The sequence below is a fragment of the Cebus imitator genome, unplaced genomic scaffold (genome assembly GCF_001604975.1).
Source record: "Cebus imitator isolate Cc_AM_T3 unplaced genomic scaffold, Cebus_imitator-1.0 Scaffold0, whole genome shotgun sequence".
NCBI classification, from domain to species: domain Eukaryota; kingdom Metazoa; phylum Chordata; class Mammalia; order Primates; family Cebidae; genus Cebus; species Cebus imitator.
Genome location: NW_016107315.1, coordinates 6,889,909 through 6,904,808, shown reverse-complemented (window position 1 = coordinate 6,904,808; position 14,900 = coordinate 6,889,909). Strand labels below are relative to the sequence as shown.

Sequence of the window (14,900 nt, the reverse complement as noted above, 5' to 3'; positions counted from 1 at the left end):
AGACGGGGTTTCACCATGTTGACCAGGATGGTCTCGATCTCTTGACCTCGTGATCTACCCGCCTCGGCCTCCCACAGTGCTGGGATTACAGGCTTGAGCCACCGCGCCCGGCCACCATAGATTCATTTCTTTCTTTCTATCCTATCTTGGACTTTGAACCTGACTCTAATACTTTAAATTTACTGTCTGATTCCATTTCATTGATAATACTTTATAAGAAGTATATTTTTAGAGGTGGGTATGTAGCCAAATGTGACTAAAGGTAGAGATGTAAGCCAAATAGCCTTAAGTTTTCTAACCAACCAGTTATATGTTTCTTACTGATGAATTTTTTTGAAAAAATTGTGTGGCACCAGTTCACGTGTCTTTGCCACCTGAGGAGTAGAGAAGAAGGGAGATTTGAGGTAATTGCAGATCAGTGGAGAAAGTGGCCTTTGCATGGGCCTGTGTAACTCTAGATATTCACTATATAGGGAACCCACTTAGCTTCTTACATAAGTTATAGTTTATATTACATTTATTGGTGAGAAAATAATATTTTTATCTCCCATTTGCTTTGTCCTCCCCCCACCCCCCAAGAGACTAGGTCTCATTATGTTGCCCAGGCTGGCCTCAAACTCCTAGTAACTGGAATTCAAGGCATGTGCCACCATGTCCAGTTTAGTCCTTTTTTTAAATGGATTTTTGATTTTGAGATAATTGTAGAATCACATGCAGTGGTAAGATAATTCAGTGAGATCACATGTACTTTTTAATTTTTTTTTTTTTTTTAAAACAGAGACAGGGTCTCACTTTGCTGCCCAGGCTAGAGTGCAATGGTATGATTATAACTTCGTGTAATATCGAACCCCCAGGCTCAAGCAATCCTCCTGCGTCAGCTGCCTGAGTAGCTGGGACTACAGGTGCACACCACTACACCCAGCTAATTTATTTTATTTTATTTTTTGTAAAAACATGGTCTTGCCATATTGCCCAGACTGATCTGAAACTCCTGGACTCAGGCAATCCTCCCACTTCAGCCTCCCAAAGTGCTGGGATTACAGACATGAACCACCATGCCCGCAACATGTTTCTTTTGCCCATTTTCTCCCAGTGGTAAAATCTTGCAAAACTAGTAAGCCAGAGGAACTGAAAGTACAATATTGCAACTAGAATATTAACATTGTTATAATTCATTAATCTTATTCAGATTTCTTCAGTTTTACTTTTATTCATTCTGTGTATGTATGTATGTATGTATTTATTTATTTATTGAGACGGAATCTTACTCTGCCACCCAGTCTGGAGTGGAGAGGCACAATTCTGCTCACTGCAACCTCCACCTCCCAGGTTCAGAAAGAAATTTTCCTGCCTCAGCCTCCTGAGTAAGCTGGAATTACAGGCACCTGCCACCACAGCCAGCTAATTTTTATATATTTAGTAGAGATGGGGTTTCACCATGTTGGCAAAACTGGTCTTGAACTCCTGACCTCAGATGATCCACCTGCCTCAGCCTCCCAGAGTGCTGGGATTACAGTATGACCCACTGTGCCCGGCCGTGTATATTTAATTCTGTGTAGTTGTATCACTTGTATTGGCTTTTTATTTTTATATTTATTTTTTTTTATTTATTTTTTTGAGACGAAGTCGCACTCTGTCACCCAGGCTGGAGTGCAGTGGCAGGATCTTGGCTTACTGCAACCTCCACCTCCCAGGTTCAGGCAATTCTCATGCCTCAGCCTCCTGGGTAGCTGGGATTACAGGCGTGTGCCACCATGCCCTGCTAATTTTTGTATTTTTAGTAGAAACGAGGTTTTATCATGTTGGTCAGGCTGGTCTTGAGCTCCTGACCTCATGATCCACCCTCATCGGCCTCCCAAAGTGCTGGGATTACAGGCATGAGCCACCGCACCTGGCCGGCTTTTTATTTTCATTTTTTTCCTTAATTGAGAATTCAACCTGAGAGAAGGTATGCTATTTATTAGGTCCGTCTCCAATTCCACCAGTAACAAACCAAGCATAATTCCTTCTCTTTCACATAATAGCTACTTGACTTTGGGTGAGCTACTTAACTTCAAATCTTGGTTTTCTCATCTATAGAATGTGATTCAAAGTAGCTGCCTACTGCAGAGGGTTGCTGTGAGGACTGAAATGAGAAAATGTGCAGAATGGGGACTTGGCATAGTCCATGGCATATAAAAGGAGCTCAATAAATGATCTTCTCATTTTTTAAGAAAGTGACATTTTATTTTATTTTTTAATTTTTGAGACATCGTCTTGCTCTTTTGCCAAGACTGGATGGAGTACAGTGACAATCATAGCTCACTGCAACCTTGAACTCCTGGACTCAAAGCATCTTCCCAAGCATGCACCACCATGCCTGGCTAGTTTTTTGTAGAGATGGGGTCTTGCAGTGTTTCCCAGGCTGGTCTTGAAAACTCCCTGCCTCAAGAAACCTTCCCACCTTAGCAGCCCAAAGAGCTGGGATTACAGACATAAGCCATTGTGCCCAGCAAAAAATGTGACATGTAAAAACTGAGATTACAAATGAGAGTATTTGAGTTTTTAAAATCTTTTCACAAAAGTGTGGTATCATAGGATTATAGAATTGGAAGGTCTCTGAGTAGTCACTTAACAGTTTTAAAACCAGTCCAGGACTCCCCTAAGTGTTCTTAGCTATTCTTTTTTTTTTTTTTTTTTTTTTTTTTTTTAAAAATTATTTTTAGCTGCTCAAGTATTTCTAACTTAGCTATTATTCTTTATGATAAGCTAAAATCTGCCTTCCTGTAATTTTCTAGATCTGCCCTAATCCATGTGATAGCCCTTCTAGGATTTGAGGACAACCGTCATGTTCCTCCTAAATTATCTTTTCCAGGCTATCATTTAGCTATTCCTTATAAGATGTACCTTTCAGACTCTTGCCCATCTTGGTCTTCCTCATCTAGACAAGGTCCAATTTGTTGTTCTCCTTAGCTGAATATAGAACTCAAATGTAATCTGGCTAGCATATCCCAAGATAGGCCTATCTTCTCTATAGCTGATTTGTTCTTTTTTTGAAACCAGGCCACTCTGTTGGTGCACATACAGCTTGTCCTTTTGTCTTCTATTTATTTTCTAGATGGAAAATAAATGCACAGCAGTTAAACACAGCCAGTTGAACACACACTTAAACTTTCATTCCCTTCAGTAACCCCAGTAAAATAATGGTAAGAGGGGAAAGACATATCAGCAAATGAGAAATCAATGGAATATTAAAGCCAGAGAGCATGTGTGGAAGACTTAGTGGGCCAGAGGAACTGAAAGTGCCTCCCAGGGGGAGAAACTGAGAAGGAAGAGGATTTGTAGTGTAGAACCCTGGAGTGTCTCCAGAATTGGAGACACCAAATACTGAAAACAGGAAGAGTACTTGAAAGTCTGTACAAAAGGCAGTTAGATGCCTGCATCCCCTCCCCCACTTTCTCAGGAGATAGGAAGTTTAGTCTTAGATACTGAACCAGAGGCTCTGAATCAGGCACATCAAGCATAGGAAAAGGGGTGCAATATGGAGCAAAACTGAAAATAAGGGCTTTAAGATAGAGTTCTCAATAGTGCATGGTAGAACCACCCCCCTCTCATACCCACTTTCCAGAATATCTGTAGGCAGATCTTTCTTTAAGGCAAGAGATTGGAAGATCCTGCTCTGATAAAATTAACCCCTAAGAAAAAGCCGGAAAGGTACTGACTACTTATAGGGGTCCTCAACTAAATGGCAGATTCTTGCCTGATCACCCCAATGTGAAGCCCACAAATCCACAAGCCTAACCTCTACCCACAGAGCTTTCAAACGGCTTTGAAACAACTTTAAAAATATGAACAGAGGCTGAGCGCAGTGGCTCCTGCCTGTAATCCCAGCTCTTTGGGAGGCCCAGGCGGGTGAATCATGAGGTCAGGAGTTCGAGACCAGCCTGGCCAATGTGGTGAAACCCCGTCTGTACTAAAAATACAAAAATTAGCCGGGTGTGGTAGCACACGCCTGTAGTCCTAGCTACTTGGGAGTCTGAGGGAGAAGAATCGCTTGAACCTGGGAGGCAGAGATTGCAGTGAGCTGAGATGCACCACCGCCCTCTAGCCTGGGTGACAGAGTGAGACTCCATATGAAAAAAAAAAAAAAGTATGAACAGATAGCTAAGTGTCACTAGACATTTAAAGAAAACCTCTAACATAGAAGACAGAGATCAAAACAAATGGAAGAGAAAATATCTCAGGATTAGCTATATAATATCTCAGGAGAGATTCAAGAAAGTATTGCATTCATGAAAGATGAACAGAGTTCTTTTTAAAAAGAAAGCTTTTGAAAATAAGACCTTTAGGAAATTAAAAATGTGATAGTCAATGTGAAAACCTACAACACAGTAAGATTGTAAGATAGGGTTGAAGAAGTTTCCTCACTGATAGACCAAATGAAAGAGATGGAAAATAAGGGAGAATAATAAGAAAATTAGAGGATTATTCCAAGAAATCTAACACCTGACTAATAGAAATTTCTGAGGAGAAAAAATTACAATAGGAGGGAGAAAATTATCAAAGAAATGGTGTGAAGAGATTTTTCCAGAACTGAAATAATATGTGTAGATTGATACAGCACAATAAAAAAAACCAATACCAAGATACAACACTGTGAAATTTTAGAACTGCAAGAATAAAGAAGAAAAGCCTAAAAGCTTCTAAGAGAGCACAGTTGCATACTAAGAGTTAGGATTCAAAATAGCATTTGATTTCTCAAAAACAACAAAATAGGCTAGGTGTGGTGACTCATACCTGTAATCCCAACACTTTGGGAGGCTGAGGTGGGAGGATCACTTGAGGCCAGGAGTTCAAGAACAGCCTGAGCAACAAAGCAGGACTACATTTAAAAATACATACATATATGTGTTTTTAATGTAGTATGTAAAAATACATATATGTATGTATTTTTAAATGTAGCCAGGTGCATACTAGCATGCCTGTAGTCTCAACTACTCAGAAGTCTGAGGCAGGAGGATTGCTTAAGCTCAGGAGTTCAAGACCAGCCCGGGGAACAGAGTAAGACCCCATCTCTAAAAACGAAGAACTAGAAGACAATGAAGTAATACTTTCAAAATTTTGACAGGAAAAAAAACTGTAAACTTTGAATTTTTTAACCAGCTAAATTATTATCCAAGCTTGAGGGTAGTAAAGACATTTTCAGACATTGAACATAGACCCCTTCTTATGAAGCTCTTCTAGAAGAGAACTTTTTTTTTTCCTGAGGTGGAGTTTTGCTCTGTCACCCAGGTTGGAGTGCAGTGGCGTGGTCTCAGCTCATTGCAACCTCTGCCTCCTGGGTTCAAGTGATTCTTCCCAATCAGCCCCCTGAGTAACTGGGATTACAGGCACCCACCACCACGCCCAGGGTTGCACCATGTTGGTCAGGCTGGTCTGGAACTCCTGACCTTAGGTGATCCACCCACCTTGGCCTCCCAAAGTGCTGGAATTACAGGCATGACCCACCCCACCCGGCCTAGAAGACATATTCTACCAGAACAAGTGAATAAATAAGAAAGAGGACTAAGTGGGAGGAAATGGGGTTGTCAATATAGATGAGGAAAACAATTCTCAGGAAGAGTTCCAGTAGTGTCTCAAGAAACAGACAACTTAAACAATTGATAGAGTACCTGACTGAATATATTAACAGGAGTTTACACTCCAGGAAAAAGAAACATTATACAAAAAGGAAATATACTCATAGTATATGACATGGCTTAGTTATAAATAATATTTACATTGACTTAATGCAACTCTTAATTTAACCAAAATTTGACCTAATTATATTGGAAAGATAGGGAATGTATGGGGTAGTACATGAAGAAGGGTATCAGGACAAGTTCCTAATCTTCCATAATAGGAATTAGATTACTAATATAATAGTTACCTTTTGCCACATAACAAACTACTCCAAAATTTAGTGACTTTTTTGTTTTTGCAACTCCAGCCCAGGCTGGAGTGCAGTGAAACAATCTTGGCTCACTGCAGCCTCTGCCTCCGAGGTTCAAGCGACTCTCCTACCTCAGGGACCCAAGTAGCTGGAATTACAGGCATGTGCCACCATGCCCAGCTAATTTTTGTATTGTAGAGACATGATTTCACCATGTTGCCCAGCTGCTCTCAAACTCCTGATCCACCCTCAAGTGATACACCTGCCTCAGCCTCCCAAAGTGCTGGGATTACAGGCGTGAGCCACCCTGTGTCTGACCCAAAATTCAGTGACTTACAGCAGGTATTTATTATCTCACAGTTTCTGAGGGCCAGGAGTTCAGAGTCAGCTTAGACATTTCTCACAAAGTTGCAGTAATCTGAAGGCTTGACTGGAGCTGGCTGGAGGATGCTCTTCCAAGCTCACTCAGGCAGCCAAAGAAGGCTTCAGTCCTCTTCATATGGGCCTCTCCTAAGGATATGTTATTTAGCTTCTCTTAGAGCAAGTGATCCAGGAGAAGAGGGTAAGAGGAATTTCAGTGCTTTTTATGACATAGCTTTGAATGTGACATACCATCATTACTTCTGCTATATTCTGTTGGTCACATAGACCAACCCTGACGTATTGTGGGAGGGGACTGCACAAGGGTGTGAATACCAAGAGTCAGCGTTTACTGGTGGCTATTTTGAGGCTGGCTACCACAGGGAATAACTAAAAGTGAAAAGTCAACAAGTAATAAGTAGGCATATTATTTAGAAAGATGCTGAAAAGTCCTAGAAGCAAGAGGTTGCCCCTGGGAGTAGGAATCAAGGGCAAGGAATCAAGAAATCAATGCTAGTTGTTGTTGTTGTTGTTGTTGAATAAACCTTGTAGAACAACTTTAAGAAATATGAGTAGGGGCCAGGCGCAGTGGCTCACTCCTATAATCCCAGCACTTTGGGAGGCCAAGGCAGGTGGATCACTTCAGGTCACGAGTTCAAGATCAGCATGGCCAACATGGTGAAACCCCATCTCTACTAAAAATACAAAACTTTAGCCAGGTGTGTTAGTGGGCACCTGTAATCCCAGCTACCTGGGAGGCTAAGGCAGGAGAATCGCTTGAACCCAGGAGTCAGAGGTTGCAGTGAGCCAAGATCATGCCGCTACACTCTAGCCTGGGCAACAGAGGGAGGCTCTGTCTCAAAAAAAGAAAAAGAAATATGAATTGGGTATAGTGGCTCACACCTGTAATCCCAGAGCTTGGAGAGGATGAGGTGGGAGGATCATTTGAGGCCAGGAATTTGAGACCATCCTGGCAACATAGCAGACTCTACAAAAAAAAAAAAAAAAAAAAAAAAAAGTTGAGACCAGGCACAGTGGCTTATGCCTGTAATCTCAGCACTTTGGGAGGCCAAGGCGGGTGGATCATGAGGTCAGGAGTTTGAGACCAGCCTGACCAACATGGTAAAATGTTGTCTTTACTAAAACTACAAAAATTAACCGGGCATGGTGGCGTGTACCTGAATCTCAGCTACTCAGGAGGCTGAGGCAGGAGAATCACTTGAACCCAGGAGGTGGAGGTTATTGTGAGCCGAGATTGCACCATTGCACTCCAGCCTGGGCAACAGAGGGAAACTCTATCTCAAAAAAAAAAAAAGAAAAGAAAAGAAAAATTACCCAGATGTGGTGCCACATGCTTGTAGTCCCAGCTACTTGGGAGGCTGAGGAGGAAGGATCACTTGAGCCCAGGAGGTTGAGGCTGCAGTGTGCCATTATTGTACCACTGCGTTCCAGCCTAGGTGACACAGCAAGACTCTGTCTCCCCAACCCCCCAAAAAAGGAATGGGAGGTGAGTGGTCAGAGAGGCTCACTCCTGACTCCTGTAATCCTAGCACTTTGGGGGAGGCTTAGGAGAGAGGATAGCTTAAGTCTAGGAGTTCAAAATCAGCTTGGGCAGGGCTCAGTGGCTCATGCCCATAATCCCAGCACTTTGGAAGGCCAAGGTGGGAGGATCACTTGAGGTCAAGAGTTCAAGAACAGCCTGGGCAACATGCCAAAACCCCATCTCTACAAAAAAATACAAAAAAAATTAGCTGAACTCGGTGGCATGCACCTGGAGTCCCACCTATTTGGAGAGCTGAGGTGAGAGGATCACCTTGACCCAAGGAGTCTGAAGATCATTGTAGTGAGCCATGATCATGCTACTGCTCTCCAGCCTGGGCGGCAGGGTGAGACCCTGTCTCCCCCAAATCCCCCACAAAAAACCAGGCTGGGCAATATAGCAAGACACTGTCTCTACAAATAATAATTTTTTAAAAAATTAGCTGGGTGTGGTGGTGTACACCTGCAGTCCTAGCTATTTGGGAGGCTGAGGTAGGAGGATTGCTTGAGCCGGGGCGGTCAAGGATGCAGTGAGCCATGATTGTGCCACTGTACTCCAGCCAGGGTGAGGGAGTGAGATCCAATCTCAAAAAAAGTAAAATTTAAAAAAAGTATACATGTATTAGTGTGACTTTTTTTTAATTATAAAAACCCCCGAAACATGCAACCATTTAATGTCCCCAACATTGTAGTAGAGCAGCACCTAGATTACATGATGAATCCTATGAAGAATTTGAATCTGATAAAGATCCCTTGGCATTTGAAAGATTGTGTGTGTGATTTGAAGGGCTATTTACAGTTAATAAACCTGAAGTTCAGTGAAAGAGGGCATAATGACAGGGACATGAGCTAGAATCCTTGGATAAACATTACACAAAGAGATAAGCATCACATAGTGAGATTCTCTGGCTTTTCACTAATGTAGAACCTGATATAAAGGAAAAAAGGACTGTTTTGTTCTTCCTGGAGAACAGAAAGTTCTTAAGTGGAAATGTTTATATAGCTTGGAGCTATAAATGGCTTATTGAAGGGAAGAGCCTTTGGCAGATAGTTGGAAACACTTTATAGAATTCCTCAGGCTAAGGGCCCGTCAGTGAGGATTTGATACTCATTGGAGGAAGAGCTGGCCTCTGTCCCTGCCGGCCATGCAGAGCAGCCAGTCCACAACACCAGTATATCTCCTCACCCCTCCTGTCACTACATATTTACTCTTGTTGAGGAACATACTCTTAGGAGCACCAGCGATCTTGACAGTTTGTCTAGTCCATCTGCCTTCCCATAAAACTGGGGTTGGGATAAAGTCTTAGAGGAATCAGGTATTCAAGTTGGTGGAGTAGCTCAAAGGGGTGCATTGGAGATTACCATATAAGTAAAAACTATTACATGAAAGATTCAGGCTTAAAATTTTAAACTATTTTAACACTTCATTAAAATGTATTGTTTACATTCTTCCACTGTAACCGAGTATATTGAATTTAAAATACTTCAGGGTCTCTATGCTTAGCCTTGGCCTCCATGCCCTGAGGTACCTTCAGCATCATTGCAATGGGCAGTGGGGTATGCTATGGAGGGGGGCAGGTTTGGTTTTTATATTTGCATTTCTCAGTATCTGTCTTTGTGTTTTACTTTGCCTACAGATTGGGGACCACAAATTCAGTGCTCACCGGATCGTCTTAGCAGCCTCGATCCCGTATTTCCATGCCATGTTTACAAATGACATGATGGAGTGCAAGCAGGATGAGATTGTAATGCAGGGAATGGACCCAAGGTACTGAATCCCACCGTTAGTTTTCACGGGCTGCTTTCCAGGTACGGTTTCAGCCTGTGCATGGTTCCACTGAGGACCTGCAGCAGACAGTGTCTAATAGCCTAGCTCTACACAAATAGTAAGTGATTAATAACCTCAGCCAGTGCCCTGAGATGGGGTTAAAATGAAGGGAGTTTTGGCCGGCTTCAGTAGCTCACACCTGTAATCCCAGCACTTTGGGAGGCCAAGGCAGGCAGATCACGAGGTCAGGAGTGGCCAACATGGCGAAACCCTGTCTCTACTAAAAATACAAAAATTAGCCGGGCATGGTAGCAGGCACCTGTAATTCCAGCTACTTGAGAGGCTAAGGCAGGAGAATCAATTGAACCCAGGAGGTGGAGGCTGCAGTGAGCCGTGATTGTGCCATTGCACTCTATCCTGGGGGACAAGAACAAGACTCCATCTCAAAAAAAAAAAAAATGAAGGGAGTTTTAATGCTGTTTTTACCTGACTATAAGAGAAATACATTTATGTAATCCCAGCACTTTGGGAGGCCGAGGCGGGTGGATCACGAGGTCAAGAGATCGAGACCATCCTGGCGAACATGGTGAAACCCCATCTCTACTAAAAATACAAAAAATTAGCTGGGCATGGTGGCGCGTGCCTGTAATCCCAGCTACTCAGGAGGCTGAGGCAGGAGAATTGCCTGAACCCAGGAGGCGGAGGTTGCGGTGAGCCGAGATCGCGCCATTGCACTCCAGCCTGGGTAACAAGAGTGAAACTCTGCCTCGAAAAAAAAAAAAAAAAAAAAAAAAGAAAAATACATTTAATAGGATCTAGATTCCATGTTTTTTGTTTTTTTTTTTTTAACTGGGGCTGGGTTTAAGGGTGGTGGTATATTATTCTCTGCACTTTTCTGGCTAGTTATTTTAGCTGACAAAATAGTTCTTCAAATAAGTGTCTTCATTCACATCCCTTCTCATCAGTCTAGAACTGTGTTGTCCACTGAAGCTTTCTGCAGTGATGGGAATGTTCTCTCTATTTGTACTGCCCAAAATGGTAGCCACTAGCCACAGATGGCTATTAAACACTTGAGATATGACTAGTGGGACTGAAGAATTGAATTTTAAATTTTGTTTAATTTTCATCAGTTTAATTTTAAATAGTCACATGTGGCTAATGGCTACTATATTGGACAACACAGATCTAGAAGATGGTAGCTGTTTTGGTTATTTCATGGTTCAGAAAATTGAAGCTCAAGGAGATCAAGCCCAAGGTTATCCCATTAGCTGGTAGTCAGTTATTTCCCATCCTCTTAATCTGACAGTGGTGACAACTAGGGAGAAAAGAGCTAGGAGACTGTGTGTTACCCTCTGGATGACTGAAGGTGATCTGCCCCAATACAGGAAGAGGATTTATATACCCATGGCAAGGTAGAAATCTCAGGTCAGGCTGCGGGAGGTGGCTCACACCTGAAATCCCAACAATTTGGGAGGTCAAGGTGGGAAGATTGCTTGAGGCCAGGGGTTCAAAACCAGCCTGGACAACATAGACCACATCTGTATATAAAAAAAAATTTTTAATTAGCAGGTGTGATGGTACACACCTGTAGTCTCAACTACTTAGAAAGCTGAGGTGGGAGGTGAGCCCAGGAGGTCAAGGCTGCAGTGAGCTGTGATCACACCACTATACTCCAGCCTGGGCAACAGAGTGAGACCTTAACTCTTAAAAAAGAAAGAAAGAAATCTTAGGCCAGTTACTTATGAGGAAAGACATAGAAGTAAGTGTCCAAGGGCCGTTGTGCACTCACTCCTCTTCCCTGAGGTATGTGTCTGAAGGAGCATGCTCATCCCATGAATAGTCTAGGTGCTTCATTTAACAGAAATTGCCTGAACATCCCTGATGAGCACAGCTCTATCATCTATCTGAGTTATAGCAGTGAGAAAACAGCACCTCTCCTCATTCTGTCAACTGTTTTTTTTTCTGAGCCGGAGTCTCACTCTGGTGCCCAGGCTGGAGTACAGTGGTACAGTGGGCTCACTGCAACCTCCACCTCCCAGGTTCAAATGATTCTCCTCTCTCAGTCTTCCACGAATAGCTGGGATTACAGGCACCCACCTCCTTTTTTTTTTGATACAGAGTCTCACTCTGTCACCCAGGCTAAAGTGCAATGGCATGATCTCTGTTCACTGCCACCTCCACCTCCTGGGCTCAGGTGATTCTCCTGCCTCAACCTCTGAAGCAGCTGGGACTACAGGTGTGTGCTACCATGTCAGGCTAATTTTTGTATTTTTTTTTTTTTTTTTTTTTTTTTTTTTTATGTTTTTTTTTTTTTTTTTTTTTTTTTTTTTTTTTTTTTTTTGAGACAGAGTTTCGCTCTTGTTACCCAGGCTGGAGTGCAATGGCGCGATCTCGGCTCACCGCAACCTCCGCCTCCTGGGTTCAGGCAATTCTCCTGCCGCAGCCTCCTGAGTAGCTGGGATTACAGGCACGCGCCACCATGCCCAGCTAATTTTTTGTAGTTTTAGTAGAGACGGGGTTTCACCATGTTGACCAGGATGGTCTCGATCTCTTGACCTCGTGATCCACCCGCCTCGGCCTCCCAAAGTGCTGGGATTACAGGCTTGAGCCACCGCGCCCGGCCCTTAATTTTTGTGTTTTTAGTAGAGACGGGGTTTCACTATGTTGGCCAGGCTGCTCTCAAACTCCTGACTTCAGGTGATCTGCCTGCCGTGGCCTCCCAAAGTGCTGGGATTACAGGAATAAGCCACAATGCCCGGCCTCTGCCAGCTTTCTAGTAGTGATTTGGCAGTCACCAAATACATGCATTGTATGGCTAAGAGTGAAAGTGATAAAAGTGAAGCAGAGTAAAGGCTAGTGAAAGATAGTGGGGTCTGTGCTATTTTGGGGTGATCAAGGAAGGCCCCTGCCATGGGGTGGCATTTGAGCTGAGACATCTTAATTGAAGTGAGGGAGTGAGCCATCTGGGGGAAGAGCCCTCCAAACGGAGCAGTCATTGCAAAGGCCCGAAGTAAGAATACGTTCAGAACGTTGGGAGTCCAGTGAGGAAGGGAGAAACTGGAGGTGATGAGGATAGACAGATGGAGAGGGAGCAGGGCACATACAGCCCTATAGATGCAATTTGGATTTCATTTTCAGCATGAATTGAAAGCAGAATAAATGTTAGAAATCTCATTCTAGAAATTTACCCCAAAGGAATAATTCAAAAACGTTCTAACAGCAAGATGACAATGGCTATTATGCTTACCAATAAAGGAAATAAATGTTAGCATATTTGCATGTTGAAATATTATATAGCAGCCACTAAAAACAATAAACATGAAGACAGTGTAGCAACATGGGAAAGGGGTGGATAAGTATTTTATGATTATATGGATATAATTCATGCACGTAGGCAATCAGGGGCTGAAAATGAATATAGAAGAATGGCTGTTCTTGACTTTTTCAATAGTGCAATTGTGGGGTGATTGTGTTCTCTTTTTTAGAATTTTCTATAGGGTAATGAAGACAACTTGGTAGATGAGTTTTGGGCTGTGGTGAAGTAGTTACTCCGTTAGATAGATTCTCAAAGAGCATGGGCCAAATAATGTCAGTTCAGTTGGGCCAAATAATGTCAGTTCAGTTAGGACCTGAGTCTTCCGTGGGCCAAGACTCATCTCTGAAGAGCATCTCACAGCTTTCCCTCTTTCCTCTAGTGCCCTGGAGGCTCTAATCAACTTTGCCTACAACGGCAACCTTGCCATTGACCAGCAAAATGTCCAGTCATTGCTGATGGGGGCGAGCTTCCTGCAGCTGCAGAGCATCAAAGACGCCTGCTGCACATTCCTCCGAGAACGGTGAGGTGATGTGGTGGGCCTGGCGAAGAACATGATTATTTCATTTTTGGAATGTTCCACCAGTTTGCTGAGTTCTTGGGGCCATATATAGGTTTATGAAGGGAGTGAGCTGGAAAGGTTACTCTGCAGAGTTTACATTTCTTGAAATCAGTATGTAGCGGTGCCCACTTCTTTGAGATGAACTTTTTCAGAACATGATTTACATAGTCCAGCTTTCTTTCCCTTGGCTTGACATGTACGTCTTCTCTTCCTCCCTCTCCAATCTGACCTGCCACTAATTGAGCTGATTTCTCACTAAACTGATTTGTGCAGTGCTCCCCAACTGTGGATTACAGGCACCTGCCACCATGCCTGGCTAAACAAAGATAGCCATCTCCACCTTTGTTTAGATACTTTATTTACCCTATTTGAATTTCTTTTTTTTTTTTTTTTTGAGCCAGTATCTTGCTGGATCTTGCTCTGTCACCTAGGCTGGAGTGCAGTGGTGTGATCTTGCCTCACTGCAACCTCCACCTCCATGTTCCAGCAATCCTCCCACCTCAGCCTCCTGAGTAGCTGGAACTATAAGCACGTGCCATCACACCTGGCTAATTTTTGCTATTATTATTATTTTTTTTTGTAGAGATGGGGTTTTGCCATATTGCCCAGGCTGGTCTCAAACTTCTGGGCTCAAGCTGTCTGCTCACCATGGCCTCCCATAGTGCCGGGATTCCAGGTGTGAGCCACTGCTCCCAGCCTTCTTTGAATTTCTTGACCTTCCTTTTCATACTTCAGTTCTTTGAGAGCCTACCCAAATTTCACTTCCTAGAATTCACTATCCCCCTTAGTCCACTGGGAACTATCATCGTATGCACTTTTATGGTCGATACTATAGATTATACTCCCACCTATTTCTAGTGCTTAGCAGTGGGCCTTGTGGGTCTGTCTCCCATGACCACCTGACTGAGCAGATAAGAAGGCTCTTCCTTCCCTTCAAGAGACAGAGCTTTTAGTCCTAAGATAAACACCCTTTAACCACCAGAGGCCTAGGGATGAGAGTTAGTGCTGGGCCACACACAGGCAAGAGGAACCCAAACAACACCCCTGTGTCTATGGTGCTATTGCACACCCAGCCTTCACCTGAGCCTACTCCAATCACTAGGTAGCTGGCCTGTCAGCATTTCTCCCGACTCAGATCTGCCCTCCTGAATCTCATTCCTGCCGTGAAGCTGACCTCCCCTCCCCCATTCTTACTCCACCTATCTAGTTCACTTAGCAGCTTGGGGACCCTACCCTGCTGTTTGTCCATATCCTGCCCACACGGTGCTCATAGTCATCACACTGAGTACTGCTGTGTGCGTAACTAGTCAAATAACCATGGTAATGATGCTGAAGGTTTAGCGGGGGCTCATCTGGGCACAGGGTAAAGCGTTTGATTTGAGGTAGATGGTACTGTTTGCAGTTTTTTTTTTTTTTTTTTTTTTTTTTTTTTTTTTTTTTTTTTTTT

General features: G+C 43.2%; 1 protein-coding gene across 3 annotated transcripts in view; it reads left to right on the top strand.

Annotated features, from left to right (window-relative positions):
- Positions 1-14,900, top strand: part of KLHL18 (kelch like family member 18) — a 65,568-nt gene that overhangs the window by 28,756 nt on the left and 21,912 nt on the right. For 2 of the 3 annotated variants that reach the window (XM_017520049.2, XM_017520015.2), the window contains exons 2-3: positions 9,448-9,578; positions 13,274-13,414. In XM_017520049.2, coding sequence (XP_017375538.1) covers positions 9,448-9,578; positions 13,274-13,414 — 272 coding nt within the window. The remainder of the gene's footprint in view (positions 1-9,447; positions 9,579-13,273; positions 13,415-14,900) is intronic. The other variant, XM_037729954.1, reaches the window with a different exon arrangement.